This window comes from Branchiostoma floridae, chromosome 1 (genome assembly GCF_000003815.2).
Source record: "Branchiostoma floridae strain S238N-H82 chromosome 1, Bfl_VNyyK, whole genome shotgun sequence".
NCBI lineage: Eukaryota > Metazoa > Chordata > Leptocardii > Amphioxiformes > Branchiostomatidae > Branchiostoma > Branchiostoma floridae.
In genome coordinates, this window is record NC_049979.1 from 18,970,164 (window position 1) to 18,983,173 (window position 13,010).

The 13,010-nt window shown below is 41.1% G+C and overlaps 2 protein-coding genes across 3 annotated transcripts in view; both read right to left on the reverse strand.

Annotated features, from left to right (window-relative positions):
- The window catches only part of LOC118417969 (monocarboxylate transporter 14-like), a 19,697-nt gene extending 17,101 nt beyond the window's left edge, over window positions 1-2,596 (reverse strand). Inside the window, exon 1 of the mRNA XM_035823751.1 lies at window positions 1,874-2,596. Coding sequence (XP_035679644.1) covers window positions 1,874-2,045 — 172 coding nt within the window. The 5' untranslated portion in view covers window positions 2,046-2,596. The remainder of the gene's footprint in view (window positions 1-1,873) is intronic.
- Window positions 2,597-4,296: 1,700 nt separating this feature from the next.
- Window positions 4,297-12,889, reverse strand: LOC118416384 (beta-1,4 N-acetylgalactosaminyltransferase 1-like). 2 transcript variants are annotated; one of them, XM_035821483.1, is made up of 13 exons: window positions 12,690-12,889; window positions 11,985-12,056; window positions 11,427-11,576; window positions 10,435-10,545; window positions 9,936-10,042; window positions 9,186-9,241; window positions 8,267-8,447; window positions 7,717-7,803; window positions 7,308-7,498; window positions 6,671-6,811; window positions 6,290-6,419; window positions 5,691-5,798; window positions 4,297-5,215 (listed from the first exon to the last, which is right to left on the reverse strand). In XM_035821483.1, the coding sequence occupies exons 2-13, from the start codon at window positions 12,041-12,043 to the stop codon at window positions 4,989-4,991; spliced, it is 1,548 nt and encodes a 515-aa protein (XP_035677376.1). In that variant the 5' UTR covers window positions 12,044-12,056; window positions 12,690-12,889; the 3' UTR covers window positions 4,297-4,988. The 2 variants fall into 2 exon arrangements, with proteins under 2 accessions (XP_035677376.1, XP_035677383.1); XM_035821490.1 differs by having other exon boundaries at window positions 12,590-12,889.
- Between the last annotated feature and the right edge of the window lie 121 nt (window positions 12,890-13,010).

A 13,010-nucleotide genomic window follows, 5' to 3' on the forward strand; every position in this document is an offset into this window, starting at 1 on the left:
ATTATTAATGTCATATTCCCTTTCATTTCAACAAATAATTGTTGGGGTTTTGCCGACCACATATCTGCTTGTGGATGATGAAGTGGCAAGTAACCATATGACAGCTAGTTTCCCGGTCGCGGTGTCATTTGTATGAAAACAGAGAGAGGAATTCAGCCACATAGGGAAAGTAAGTTGCCATGGGATTTCAGTCAGTCTTTTGCAGTCTATCCGCCGACCAGATAGTTCGCTCCTAGTCCTTGCTCTTACTACTCAAGTTTTAGTTATAACTTGGTCCACTGTTACGGAGTCAGGTGTCTGATGCTTTATGACAGCTCTGTGGGAAAACCTAGCCCGCGTACGCCACGTTGGTGTAATACATGTATTCGTACCTTGAGCGACCACAACTTTAATAGTCAGTGGCTCGTACAACAAGTTCGTAAATCAGGGTGTTTGATGTCGACGGGTCCAACAGACCCTAATCAACGTAGAAAATCGTGGTCCAACGCCCCCTTCCCGAAGACTGCAAGGGAGTCTACGGTGAGAGAACGTTGAAAAACGTTGTTGTCAGCTGATATAGGTATGCACGAACTGTCGTTATTATAAAACTTGAATGTACAGATACTTAACATGCACTTGTGTGTTTTCCGTAGTCTCGGGTGCGTATAACACAAAGAAAGAAAAAAAGAAGAAGAAACAAAATCGATGAACTATGGAATTCCAATTAATGGTAAATTTGTTTTTGAGTATTTGTACTGATATATGGTTACATATTGTTTGTTGTACAATCCATTTGGTCCGAAAGACCTACCGGGGTAAATGATCAACATGCTCTTGCTTCCTCTGTCTTTGGAACAATGTGTCCATCACCAAATCTCCAACCAGATCCACGGTGCGTAACGTATAGTATCAAACTTGCCCGTTTGACTCCCTTAATAGCCGGCTATACTCCCTGGCCAGCTTTGATACTATCCCATGACACCGTAGGATCTGCTTGGAGATTATCCATTCATCCATCACCCAGCAGATGAGAGGCATTCAGTAAAAAAACACAGAGTGGAGGGAGGGGTACACAAACAAGTCGGGTCCACACATCTTCTTGGGGGATTACAATGTTTACAATGACATGTCAGAGGTTACAGGAGATGAACAGAGACGGCCGACTAACTAGATTTGTTGGTAGCAGTGGCATGCGGTTTGTCATGTGAGTCTTATTAACTTGAAACAGAAAACGCCACTGTTTGGTCTAGGCTACTCTACCTTGAGCCCACAGAATGTATATCGCTAAATTCTCTCAAAGCAAATGGTGCACAAAACCGAAACCTTAGCTTTTCTCGGGACCAGTCCTTCCGTTAGCGAAGGCGCTTATAGGCTTATTGGGACCATACGATTACGACCTGAAAAAATCTTCACAGGGCACGCCCGTAGTAAATTGGAAGGTACCCAGGCTAGGGGCTTATCGCCTCGTTGATATATAAAGAAGCCATGAAGAAAGGCCGTGAGGCTATCATCTGTGTGCAATACGGGTTAGGGGGTATAGCACACAGTAAACAATAGCCATTCTCTAGGGAATAATACCATGTAGATCAATGTAGGCTACATAATTTATTTGTAGCCACTCTAAACACATATTGCTTATTCTAGCAGATATAATAGCAGGATCTACAATGACAACCATTGTTTTTTCTTTACTACGGAATCTAAGAATTTCTATTGAAGATACAAGGCTGACAAATGCTGTAGAAAACGTGACCCAAAGATCTGTAAACAATGCTTACTCAGCAAAAAAAGTGATGTTGCATGCCATCCTGCTATAATGGAAGCTGCAATCTTCCAACGCCATCATAGATACTTCCATTACTTTGTATATTATATACCGGGTTAGAAGCCTTACCTATGAACGTGGAGTTGGTGCCAAACTCCCGCTCCAGTCTGAGGAACCAGGCCCCGAAACTCAGCATGGTCCCCATGACTAAAGTGTAGGTCAGTAGCGTACACACACACACCAGCCATGCTTTCCCCTGGGCTCCACAGAACAGCAGCCGGAATCTATCGTTCCACTTCATCCTCGGAGAGATCTTTTCTTCTTTGTCCTCCTGTTCATAAGTGCAGATTTTTGGGGTTTAGCTGTGGCCTTGCCCGCGCTATCTCCGTTGGCATCTGGGTGAACTTCTTTACAGGTCAGCTGGCGTTTTCCGACATCTGTGGGGTGCTACTAGTGCCCGGTAGTAGGCAGAGTATTTCTCTCTTCAGTCTCTCTACAGTCTGTCTACAGTCCTTCCGTTAGCTTCCGTTAAGACGTGTAAGACGAGACTTGATAGATCTTGATAAAAGAATGCCGAGGAGCCGCCATAGCACGTTGGTGGCGATGACGTGTGATTCTTCGAGTGAACAGCTTTTCACCGGGAATCTGCAGCTACCCGTAGTGTTCTATGGTCCAAATCGAGATCCCGAATTCCATAAGTCTTGTCTGATTTGCATAACAACAAAACAAGACCACAATGGCCAGGCACAAGGACGTGGCAGAGCACAGAAACTGACCACAGACAATGACAGAGGTCAGCTGATACAGACCCTAAGCCCCGTCTCTTGGGGTCAGTCAGCTGGTCAGCTGGAAAACGGTCAGCCGGATGGGTGACACATTCGGCCACACGTGGGTCTCTGTATGTGTGCCGGCTGGTAAATATTAGCAGACCGGCTTTTTTAGAGCAAGCTGTTGTCGTCCGATTGCAGTACAAACTGTGCCCTACGGCTTTTGCTTCTTTGAGAGATTTTTCTTGTAACATGGCAATAAAGAAAACCGAAGAGCTGTTTTTGTATTGTATCATATTGTATCATGTTGTGTATTGAAGTTGTCGCCAGAACAGCGCGAAGATTAGCCTTCTAATACTGAGCACACGTTCAACTTCTAGACCTAGAGGAATTTAATGAAAAAGCCTTGCGCACGCTTGCTCTGGTACATCATCGAAACTCATAGTAAGAAATAATATCTAGCCAAACAGGTGCTTATCACTTTAATACTTGGGAAGTTGTGCACACGAATTGGTTAGGTATGCAGGCAGGCAGAAATACAAATCCAATTGCACTAATCCAAATTCTGAGTGAAAGGAAAGTCAGGAGACACATCATGCATTGAATGCCAACAAGTATTACGACTAATTAGACACGTATGTATACAAAGAAAACAAAGGCAAGCGTGCTTTAAACACTAATGGCCCACTAATATACATGGATTCCTCCATAAGCCTTATGACGACAGCCCAGGGAGCAATTCATCTGATACAGTGTCCTATCCTCTTGGAGTTAAGACCCAAGTAATGTCTGTTGGCACGCTATACACACATTTAACTTAAAGTTAAAGCAGAACAAATAGGTTTTTTTACTCTCCAAGCAGAGGTAAGCCTCCGGCCGCGAGACATCAACGAAAACCGGGTACAAAATAGAAAGCCCAATATGCGATAAAAACGTCAAAAAACGACCAGAGCCTAACCTCTGCTTAGAGAGTATTGTTTTTTTATGATGATTGCGTGATTCTGTGTCAAACAAGCGCTTGGACACGTATGATCAGATCCTAATGTAAGCACGCACTCAACTAAAAGCCTGCCGCTGTCTGAAGGGCATTGGAATTATCCCAGAGTCCAGTCTTGTTTTAGCTGTGGTCAGCTCCCGAGGTTTGCTACCCCGACACCAATGGAACGCCCGATTCCGAAAATACGCACCAAGGGCCAGAATGTATAGCTGTAAAGTATACACGTATGGGCTATTTAATCCACTTAGCCTACTTAATATGTTACTTGATTTCTACTTAATAAAGGCAACATAACGTATGATTACGTATAGAGATAACGTATGTACACATGTCACTGTGAACAAGGTTCGGAGGTCACTGACCCCAAGTAGCCATGCTCAAACAGAGCCCGGAATGTAGCCCGCATCTATCATCGTGAAAAAACGTCTTCGCTGCATGTCATGTTTCCGCTAGAGTGTGAAGAATTTGGTGGTAACCTTCTTGACTAGGCTCATATCCAGCCCATGCCAAGATATGTTTACACTGTAGCTACGTTTTATGTTCCACCATGTTGTTGAATAACAAAGTAACGTTACGTGTTTTATTACGCTGTTTGTGTTACACGTTTATTTGTTATGTTAGACGATCAATGATTTTCCCCCATCTACTTGCATCGTTATGGGCCAGAATGTTTTAATCAATTATCGTTGACTTAACATGTTGCTGGTCAAGTCAACTGGCCAGCAATGTCACACCCGTCGACCAATCTTCGTTGTTTGATATCTGACAATATATTAGGACAACATATCTCAAAAGCAGCTATGTTCCTCCTTAAATATTGCCTGACTTCTCTCATATGAAAAATAACATGGCCTGACCATCAAGAATGGACGAAATTTCTGGTTTTTCGTTGTATCTTCTACTATCATATGACGTTTCACATTACCTATTTGGCAATTTACACACCGTTATCCATTATTTTCATTGATATGGCAGGTGGAAACTTAGGAGTTACTCCATTACAGCATATTACACAACACAGACAACGCACATGTGACCTATACAAATATCTACACTGAACTGTTCAAATATTTTTAAAAAACTTGACAATTAATCTATCGGATCTATTTTCTTAATTCCTACAATTCTGAACAGCTATATACTGATGATATATATCGCCTAACAGTACAGGGCTTTATAGAGTAACCTGTATTACATCTTTTTTTTCTATTTGGGTCATGAAGGGTAATTTTTGTTACGATCACTATTTGAGTACGTTCAACTTGGCAGTTTAGGGCTAAGATAGTTATGATATTTCAATAGCTGCTGTCGGCGAGGAATAACAAACGTTTGAAACCTGAATATTTTTTTTTTCCATTTGAGAATTTGAGAATCATCTAAATATTTGTAAGCTGCCGAATGTAGTTTTTCGATCGTTATGACTATGTATATGATTGTAGTGTTTTCCCTAAAAGAGATGACTTAACTTGATAGTCAGCGGCTACTTCTTCGTCTTAGTCTTAGTTGTATTCATGCCCCAGTCTATCTGTGTACAAGCCAGGTTGTGCTTGAACAGGTTATATTTGAACCGTAAAGCTTCCGATTTTTCCCCGGGGTTTCTAAACTTCCCGTAGTCTTTGAATTCCGGCCCGCCTTTACGGTTGTGCCCGATGACGTTGTTGCGACAAGCGGCAGTCCGGAGCCTTCCAAGCGCAGAGAGGAATATTTCTGAAAAAGAAAACAAACCAAAGATTTAGCAATCAACTTAAAAAAATGAAAGATTCTTTTTGAAGGAATAAAACTAATGCTAACGTAAAGTGCAAGCCACATCCTAGGTACTTTTGAGAATCCTGGAGGAAAGCAGATGAATATGTTGAACTTCCTCACATTGGATCGGGTTGTGTCTAAAAGCGCTTGTACATAATACATACCCATATAGAAGAATTTTAAAAAGAGCTTAAAATAATGCCTTCGGTATTATGCCGCATGTCTAGGACCAGAACATGAGATATCGAAACCGAAATTCTCCTGCAGTACCGTAGGGAGACGTTAGTATGCGCATAATCAAATAATTTGGCCTTTGTTAGTTGTCAGTTACCAAATACCATTGACAATTCTACGGAGTTGTGGTCTCACACTGATAATACAATCTTCTTGGGATAGGCAATGCGATGTAAACCTAGCACGACATTCTCAAACATACCTTCGTGTCCAATCCTGGCCAATGCTTGGTCCGGGTCGAATCCGATAGACTTCACCTCATTAGTTGACGCCATGAAGAAATTTTGGCAGATCTCGTTGGCGTAACAACCTAAGGAATATCATCAATTTTACACCACAAGACGAGTATGAGTTACAACAATTTTGATTCAAACATATGTTGGGATCGACATACGGGTATTACAATTTGCACATACAAATTTCGACAACCTGTCATATGATCATCTAATTGCTTTAAATTGTATGGTAATGACAGTAAATTGATCAAAATATAATCAACTACATTAGTGCCTGCCTGCCTGCCTAAGTGCCTAGGCCAGTGACTGGCCCCTTGCTCTCTCCGTGATATTTCTCCAGACTGCACATTAGTGACACTTGAAATATTTTCCATGTTGCTCATTCATATGAGCTATGTACTTATTTTGTCAATTTCACTAAATTTAACTTAACAAATTTCCACTTGGGCAAAACTCATTTACAAGATTGTGGCGAATAGAAATGCAACATTTACATCAATACTTGCCTTTTTGTATTCTATGATTTGTTTATTTAGTTTTAAAAAACGTTAGAACAGAGGCTTACCAGGGAAGCCCGGGATCTCGTGAAAGTGGTTGGGTTCGTACCGCTGCAGCAGGCAGATGTGGTTATTCTCCCCTGTAACCTCTAACGTGCTGGAAAACTTCGACTCCCTCTTCTCGTATGTTGCGCTCACCTTGATGTGAAAATGAGGAAACATGAGTTACGTAGATCTTGCGCGTGAGCAGAAATGTACTGAAACAAAGCATAGCTTTCTTACAACGGTACAACATTGTAGCAGAAATATAGAAAAAAAACCGTTACAACCGTTATGTTCAACAATTAAAAAGAAAATGACAATGAGCAGACAGCAAGAGCTGAATGAGAGACTCAAATATGTAGATTTTTAGATCAAATGTTCACGTCAGAAAACATAAGTTAATTCACCAGATGGAAGTTTGTCTTGTCCAACAGTGACATAAACATGTGCAGTCTTGTGTCATTCCTGATGTAGTGGTCATCGTCGGTATACAGGAAGTATTCCGTGGACACCTGGGATAAACCCAGATTTCGGCCCGCAAAGTAACCCTGGAACAGAAAGTATGCAGCACGGTTAGTTCATTACCTTTGCCAGGGCGTTTATATCATCGGTTCTTTGAAACAGCGTATAAAGTGTGGCTGTGTTTGTGGTTTAACAGCACAACTCAAGAAGTCATGGATAGGTTGTTTTGGTATGTGGGTAGGTGTCAACAAAACGAATGGCAGATCTATTGACAAGCCCCCTAGTGGATTTCTATGGCACTGCAACGGAAATTACACTTTTGGTATTTTATGTTGTGAACATGCTAAGATCTGGAGTTTGAGTGGCAGTTAGCTTTTGGGTGAGGAATTTTATCACCCTTTAGCGAAGTTGCGAGCATTCTCAGTTGTAATGTATTGTGGGCATAGCGCAAAGTTTAAACAGTCCTATTTCTCGACGTACTGATTTTTTTCGCCTCAGGAGCCTAAACTTCTGACTTCAACCCAACATTCTATACAGCGGCTTATTGGTTGAATTTTGTTGTGGAAAGCGGAAATGACATACTATGTTTTCCGGCATCCGGAATTGATCGACGTTAGGTGCTTGAACACTGGTGAATAGCTTGCTGGGGGTGTCGTCTGCAATGACCATTCTCGTCCCCGGGTAGTATTCGTGAATGGAGGCGATGAGCCGTTTGAGGTTGCTGTACCGGTAGAAGGTCTTCACCACCACGGTCACTCTGTCTTGGAACTTTCCTGAAATTGTAAGAGAGACAATTGGTTTGAAAAATTTCCAAGAACATTCAAAATTTCTCACAGAAAAAAATATTTTTCTATCCGATGTTGAATATAAATGTACCGTTAATACATACTTTAAGTTCATAAGTCGGTCAGACTACACGTCACGATAAATGCCTTTTATTAAAAAAACACAGAGGACGGATGAGTAAAAACCAAAATATACATATGCTTACCTCCTTTTTGATCGTATAGCCAGGGCAGCTGTACCTGCTGGATGTGTACCGGTATGGTTGCAGTGAAACCAGCGTATTGAAGCCGCACTATAAAAAGAGAGGAAATATAATATTTTCACACTGATGAATGAAAATTTTTTTTCGTAAAATTGTGGTAACAAAACAAATAAACGCATACAAACAACATGTACTCTTTAAGCACCAGTTGATCAGAAAATGATAACTGTACAACAGCCTGTGCTGAAACATACAATAAAACCGATAACTTGGAGTTCAAACTGGCCGGTTGCTTTCCCGTTCTTTATCAGGTGCCATTCCTCGAAAGGGAATGTATTGGTGAGAATTCCAACATGATCAATGGCTCCGTTCCTTAGGCGTTGAAAAAAACTGGTTATATTTACTCTTAGCCAAATTGGTGCAATTTCGCATTTTATACCCCAAGATCATTCTCCAGCAACCTTCCTTCAAATGATCGTTTTCACCCTTTTCCACAGTGATGACCACACCCCTCCAACCCCACTGCTCCAGTGCCCTTATCGTAGTACGTTACCTAAGTCGAATGTGTTCGCATCATATAGTGTGTTCCGATACACGATGTACAGCAGCTGTCTGTTCAACAGAGATGGGTTGGTCGTGCGGATGGTCAACTGCGCGGTCCCTTCCCCCTCCGCAGCTACATAGTCCACACTGCTAGCGAGGTCGAAAACACCCTTCTCTGCATTTAGTTGGACCTTGAATGATAAAGAAAGTGTTTTTTCTCACGTCACGTAATAGGAATACTAACATTGAGGCGAACGCAGCTATCTACGTTTGGAAGAATCTTATCTCACATTGGAGAGTACCGAAAGTACATGAAAACCATCCTCCCGCGCACGGTTGACCCTCGCGGCAAAGTCTCACGATATCGTCAGGCATTGCCCCGAGAGTGCACACGTGGGAGGGTGATGAAAACTTGCCTATAAGTTTGTTGAAAAAGTCGCACTATGCTTGAGCTACAAACCATTGAGATTGAATCTAAGACACCAACATAGCAGCCAGCACCTGTCTGCTTCATCGATGAGAAAGGGGATTATAAAGTTCTGTACTCCTTACATTAATGCGTCAACGACAAACCTCCGAAAGATTGCATTTTGTAAGCTGTGATTATCTAATGTTTTGGGTCCTAACATGCTGAATAAATATTTGACTTGTACAACGGAACGCGTGAGTGTTGTCGGCTTAATGGACAAATCAATATACCATGTACCTGTACTACAAATCAAATGTCTCGGTACGAGAGACCTTGTTGAAGAAAGACCACCATGTGACCATATCGTGTGCCTTGGCCAAGATATAATCCATACTCTAAAACTTATTGGAGCTTCATCACAACATTTGAACGGTATAGAGAGATTATAAAGCTAAACAGCCCGTTAAGTATGAAAACTGGTATCAATAACACCTTTTTACCGTGAAACTTCGAAACTTACCGTTAGCTGTGTTTGACCTTGGACGACACTAGCATCGAACCAATCTATACGAACTCCTGTAGATATCAGAGAGGGGGGAGCACTTGGTTTAATTTGATTGTTTGTTTGTACATATATATCTTACATCTTGGAGAAGAGGAATGTTTTGAACGATCCACTGATATATGCTTTGACGATTCTAAATATTATTATTAGTCACACAGAGGCTCATATAACTTTTAAAAATTCTTTATTGCTCTTAGCTCTTAAAGATTTGACTTCTACTCCACTGCTTCACTTTACACTGACCTTCAATGCAAAGCTAAACCAGACTGCACTGTTCATATATTAGCATCAAAACACGCCCGAAACACGTCATGAAAATTTGGATGAGTCCAATTTTTGTGTTGCATATTACAGTGAAACTAGTTCAATAAAACACGTCTCTGTTAGTAAACAACATTCAGTAAACTTCTTTAGTAGACGACATTCTTCCAATAGATCGTTTTTCACGTGACGTCACATGGACACCAACATTGAAGCGGCCTTTTGCATTTGAGTGAATCATACTACATCCAATTTTACATAGTTTCTGGCCCCTCTCAAATACGTGTATGTAGTTCACAAAAGAGAATAGCAGAATAATACATAAAGACCTGTCTATAAGATTGGAAAACGTCGTTTACGTTGGGCTGCGGTCTACTGAAATGCAGATCAAGGACACCAACATGGCGACCATTGCTATGGACATACTCTATGCAAGATCCATACCGTTTAACCTGACCTTCCTCCTGGGCCTGCAGTACACACCGTGAGCCGGGTAGCTGATCGGTGAAGACCCCTCCACTTGGTTGTAAACATCCTTGAGGTCAATACGCCTGAGGAAACGGGTAGAATTTTATGTATTTTAGAAGCTAGATCAAAGTGTTTATGGAGAACTCCAGAAGTTTCTATTGATAGATGACGTTACTAATGACGACTATACGTTTGCTTTGCTTTCCAGAATGGCGGCGGTAGCGGGACGTGAAACTTCAGTATTCCAGTTGTTTTACTCTACACAACAAACATACCGATAAGTATTCATGAGCAAGGGCTTTAGAAACGAGTATGGTACATGCTAGTAGATCATTGGTACTGAGAACAAACTCTGATGTCACATCCAATTCTATGGACATCCTGAGACTAAGCTATTTTGTAAATTTATTAACTTATTCAATCTCCGAGTATGCCCCTAAACACGTAGTATATCATATTAAAAGTAGACACTCACCGTCTCTCAAATCTTTCCAAACTTTCTGCCTGCTCTTTCTGTTTATTTGCCAGTTGCCATGGTGACAAGTAGTGTGATGGTCTCTGCCCGCCACACTTACAAAGGGTTTCCCTGTACGCAGAGGGAGGAAAACATTTTAGACTCTAGGACGCACCAATTTTACTTCTTGGTCTTTTGATTTTTACATGTAAATGGTTCAGTTGGTGGCGAAATATATAGGAAAGAGACATCATAGACCCAAATACTACAACAGGAACCACATGGATTTTTAACTTCAAATATATTGATAGATGGATTAGAGCAATAATTAGGCAAACATGGTCTTTAATAAATCTACTGTTGTCAAAATGTGAACATTTTTGGTTTGAGTTCACCCGGAAGTGAGTTGGGACATTTTTATTCACTTTACTTTCAAGTCAGAAAACAGTGAAGCGGTGAATCCGAGAACTAAGACATAAGATCGGCGTGATTGTAAGCAAGAAAAGTAGTCTGCTGTTTATCGAGCGCTTTTTGCAAGCTCTGAAGTTCCTTAAACACTAAGCTTGAAGAATCGTGTGGCCATATAATCTGCGACTTACAATGGTCATCGTCATATCTCTGGGTCACTACAGTGTTCAGGGGAATTGCGAATTACAACAATGAGTTCATTATGTTTTCGTACACAATACATGACGATTGTTTAATGTTGTGCAGGTGATCTTCCCTCTCGATGACACGTGAAACCCCAGTCACGCATTCATGGCTCTCTCACTACGATGGGCAGTAGTCGGCCCAGTAATAGGCCACGTATATCTCTCGCGATGACCATTTCACAACCATTACATGAAATAATGGTTAACTCACGACCTTTTTACAACCGGAATGCTTTCGGACCCTTTCCCACGCACCACGACACACCTAAGCCTCCACAACCATACTGTTCGGCTAGTTACCATACCAGTACCTAATAAAGTAGACGACTAAAGTATAAACAGAAAGCCGGGTTTACTTACTTTTCTGTCGGAATGTCTTCGTGTTCCCGACGCAGGGAGCGCAGGATCGTTTTGACTTCGTACCCCGGCGGAGCTTGTATGGAACCCGCTTCTCTTTTAGCTACTGAGTCGGCAGTCAGGTTGAACTTGAACCAGTAGTTGCCACAAAAGCTGTATATGTGGAGGTGTGGAACAATGTCAAAAATGAATGGTAGATGAATGAATGCCACTATTGTAACTTTATGTAGTAGAGATCGTCATGATAAACTAGATCTGGAAAATGTATATAGAAAATAACGTTCATAAATTTGTGTGATGAGTCAGAAAAACACCTGTTCATGTACGGGCAGTTGAATGATGCGTGAATGTACAAAATTTCAGGTAAGACAACTATCAGGGCATATCGGAATAATTACAGATTTGATTAGTACAACGTGCAATGTCATGATATAGTCTTATTGACCAATCCTGTTCGACTAGTCGGAAAACAAACATGTCGTTTCGATAAGCTTTTTGTTAAAATTTTTAGTTAAGAAAACAAAATGCATTCGCGAGAGGGGGAGGGTGCCAAACACTTACCAGCCGACGAAAAATAGAAGAGCGCTTCGGAAAAGTCGTGATCTCTGGTCTCGACTCATGTCGACGATCGTTCTGTGTATGGTTAACATCAAAACGAAGAAATTGTAATCAATGTGGAATAAAAATGCCTGTCCTTCATTTGTTGTCAAAATGGTGTAGAAACGTACACAATCTGGCCGCCCATGGAAATAGAACTGATCAAACCTGCGCGCCTCTATCTACAGTCCATTGAAGGTATTTGTATACTAGTACATACATTTGTATACTACCGTCATATACACTACTATATATATACATAAATATACATGTACAAAGAGAACTTAATTGACACCATAAAGGCATAGCGTGACTTTCATAAAGTCTTCTACCACTAGAAATGTACAAAAATTACTACAAGTATGTAAACATAGTAGTAACGAGGCATTCTGGTTCAACTATCGTTTACTCTACATGTCTAAGATATACTAGTAAATATATTCCATTACTATACTACAATCATTGTGTCTACCTGTATTAGGATTCAACATGATAATAAAAAGGTTATAATGATCAATGTGATAAAATTGAAAGCACAGAAAACGCAAAGTACTGAGAAGAAAACATACCGGGTACCAGCCGCAGTGTGTTATGCGACCTCCTTGGGCGAGTTAATTATGACAAGAAAGACAACTAAGATTTACAACAAAATGGAGGTCATTTCTATACCTGTCACTGTTTGATGAATCAGGTTCCGGTCCCGGTGATGTCTTTAAATCCGTTCTTACTCTCGGTGATGTCTTATTATCGATGCTTAAACTCTCTATGCAGGCCTTTTGAGGTCAAAACATGTAACATACAGGATCGAATTGTGAGCGCAACCGGAAAGGTTATCTAAAGACACTAACCTTTAAGCAACAGTACGCATGCGCAATCCAAAGAAAAACCGGTTGGACAAGGGGTTGAACAATGATGGACGTCATAATTGTCTCTTACCTGACAATACTTGATCCCAAACAAGTGACAGACAGAGCGTTTCTGGTCGTCCCT

Coding starts and splice junctions, on each gene's coding strand:
- LOC118416384 (XM_035821483.1), bottom strand. CDS start 12,043: ATGAGTCGAGACCAGAGATCACGACTTTTCCGAAGCGCTCTTCTATTT. Junction 11,577..11,984: donor CTTCTATTTTTCGTCGGCTG/GTAAGTGTTTGG, acceptor CCACATATACAG/CTTTTGTGGCAACTACTGGT. Junction 6,420..6,670: donor ACAAGACAAACTTCCATCTG/GTGAATTAACTT, acceptor TTTCACATCAAG/GTGAGCGCAACATACGAGAA.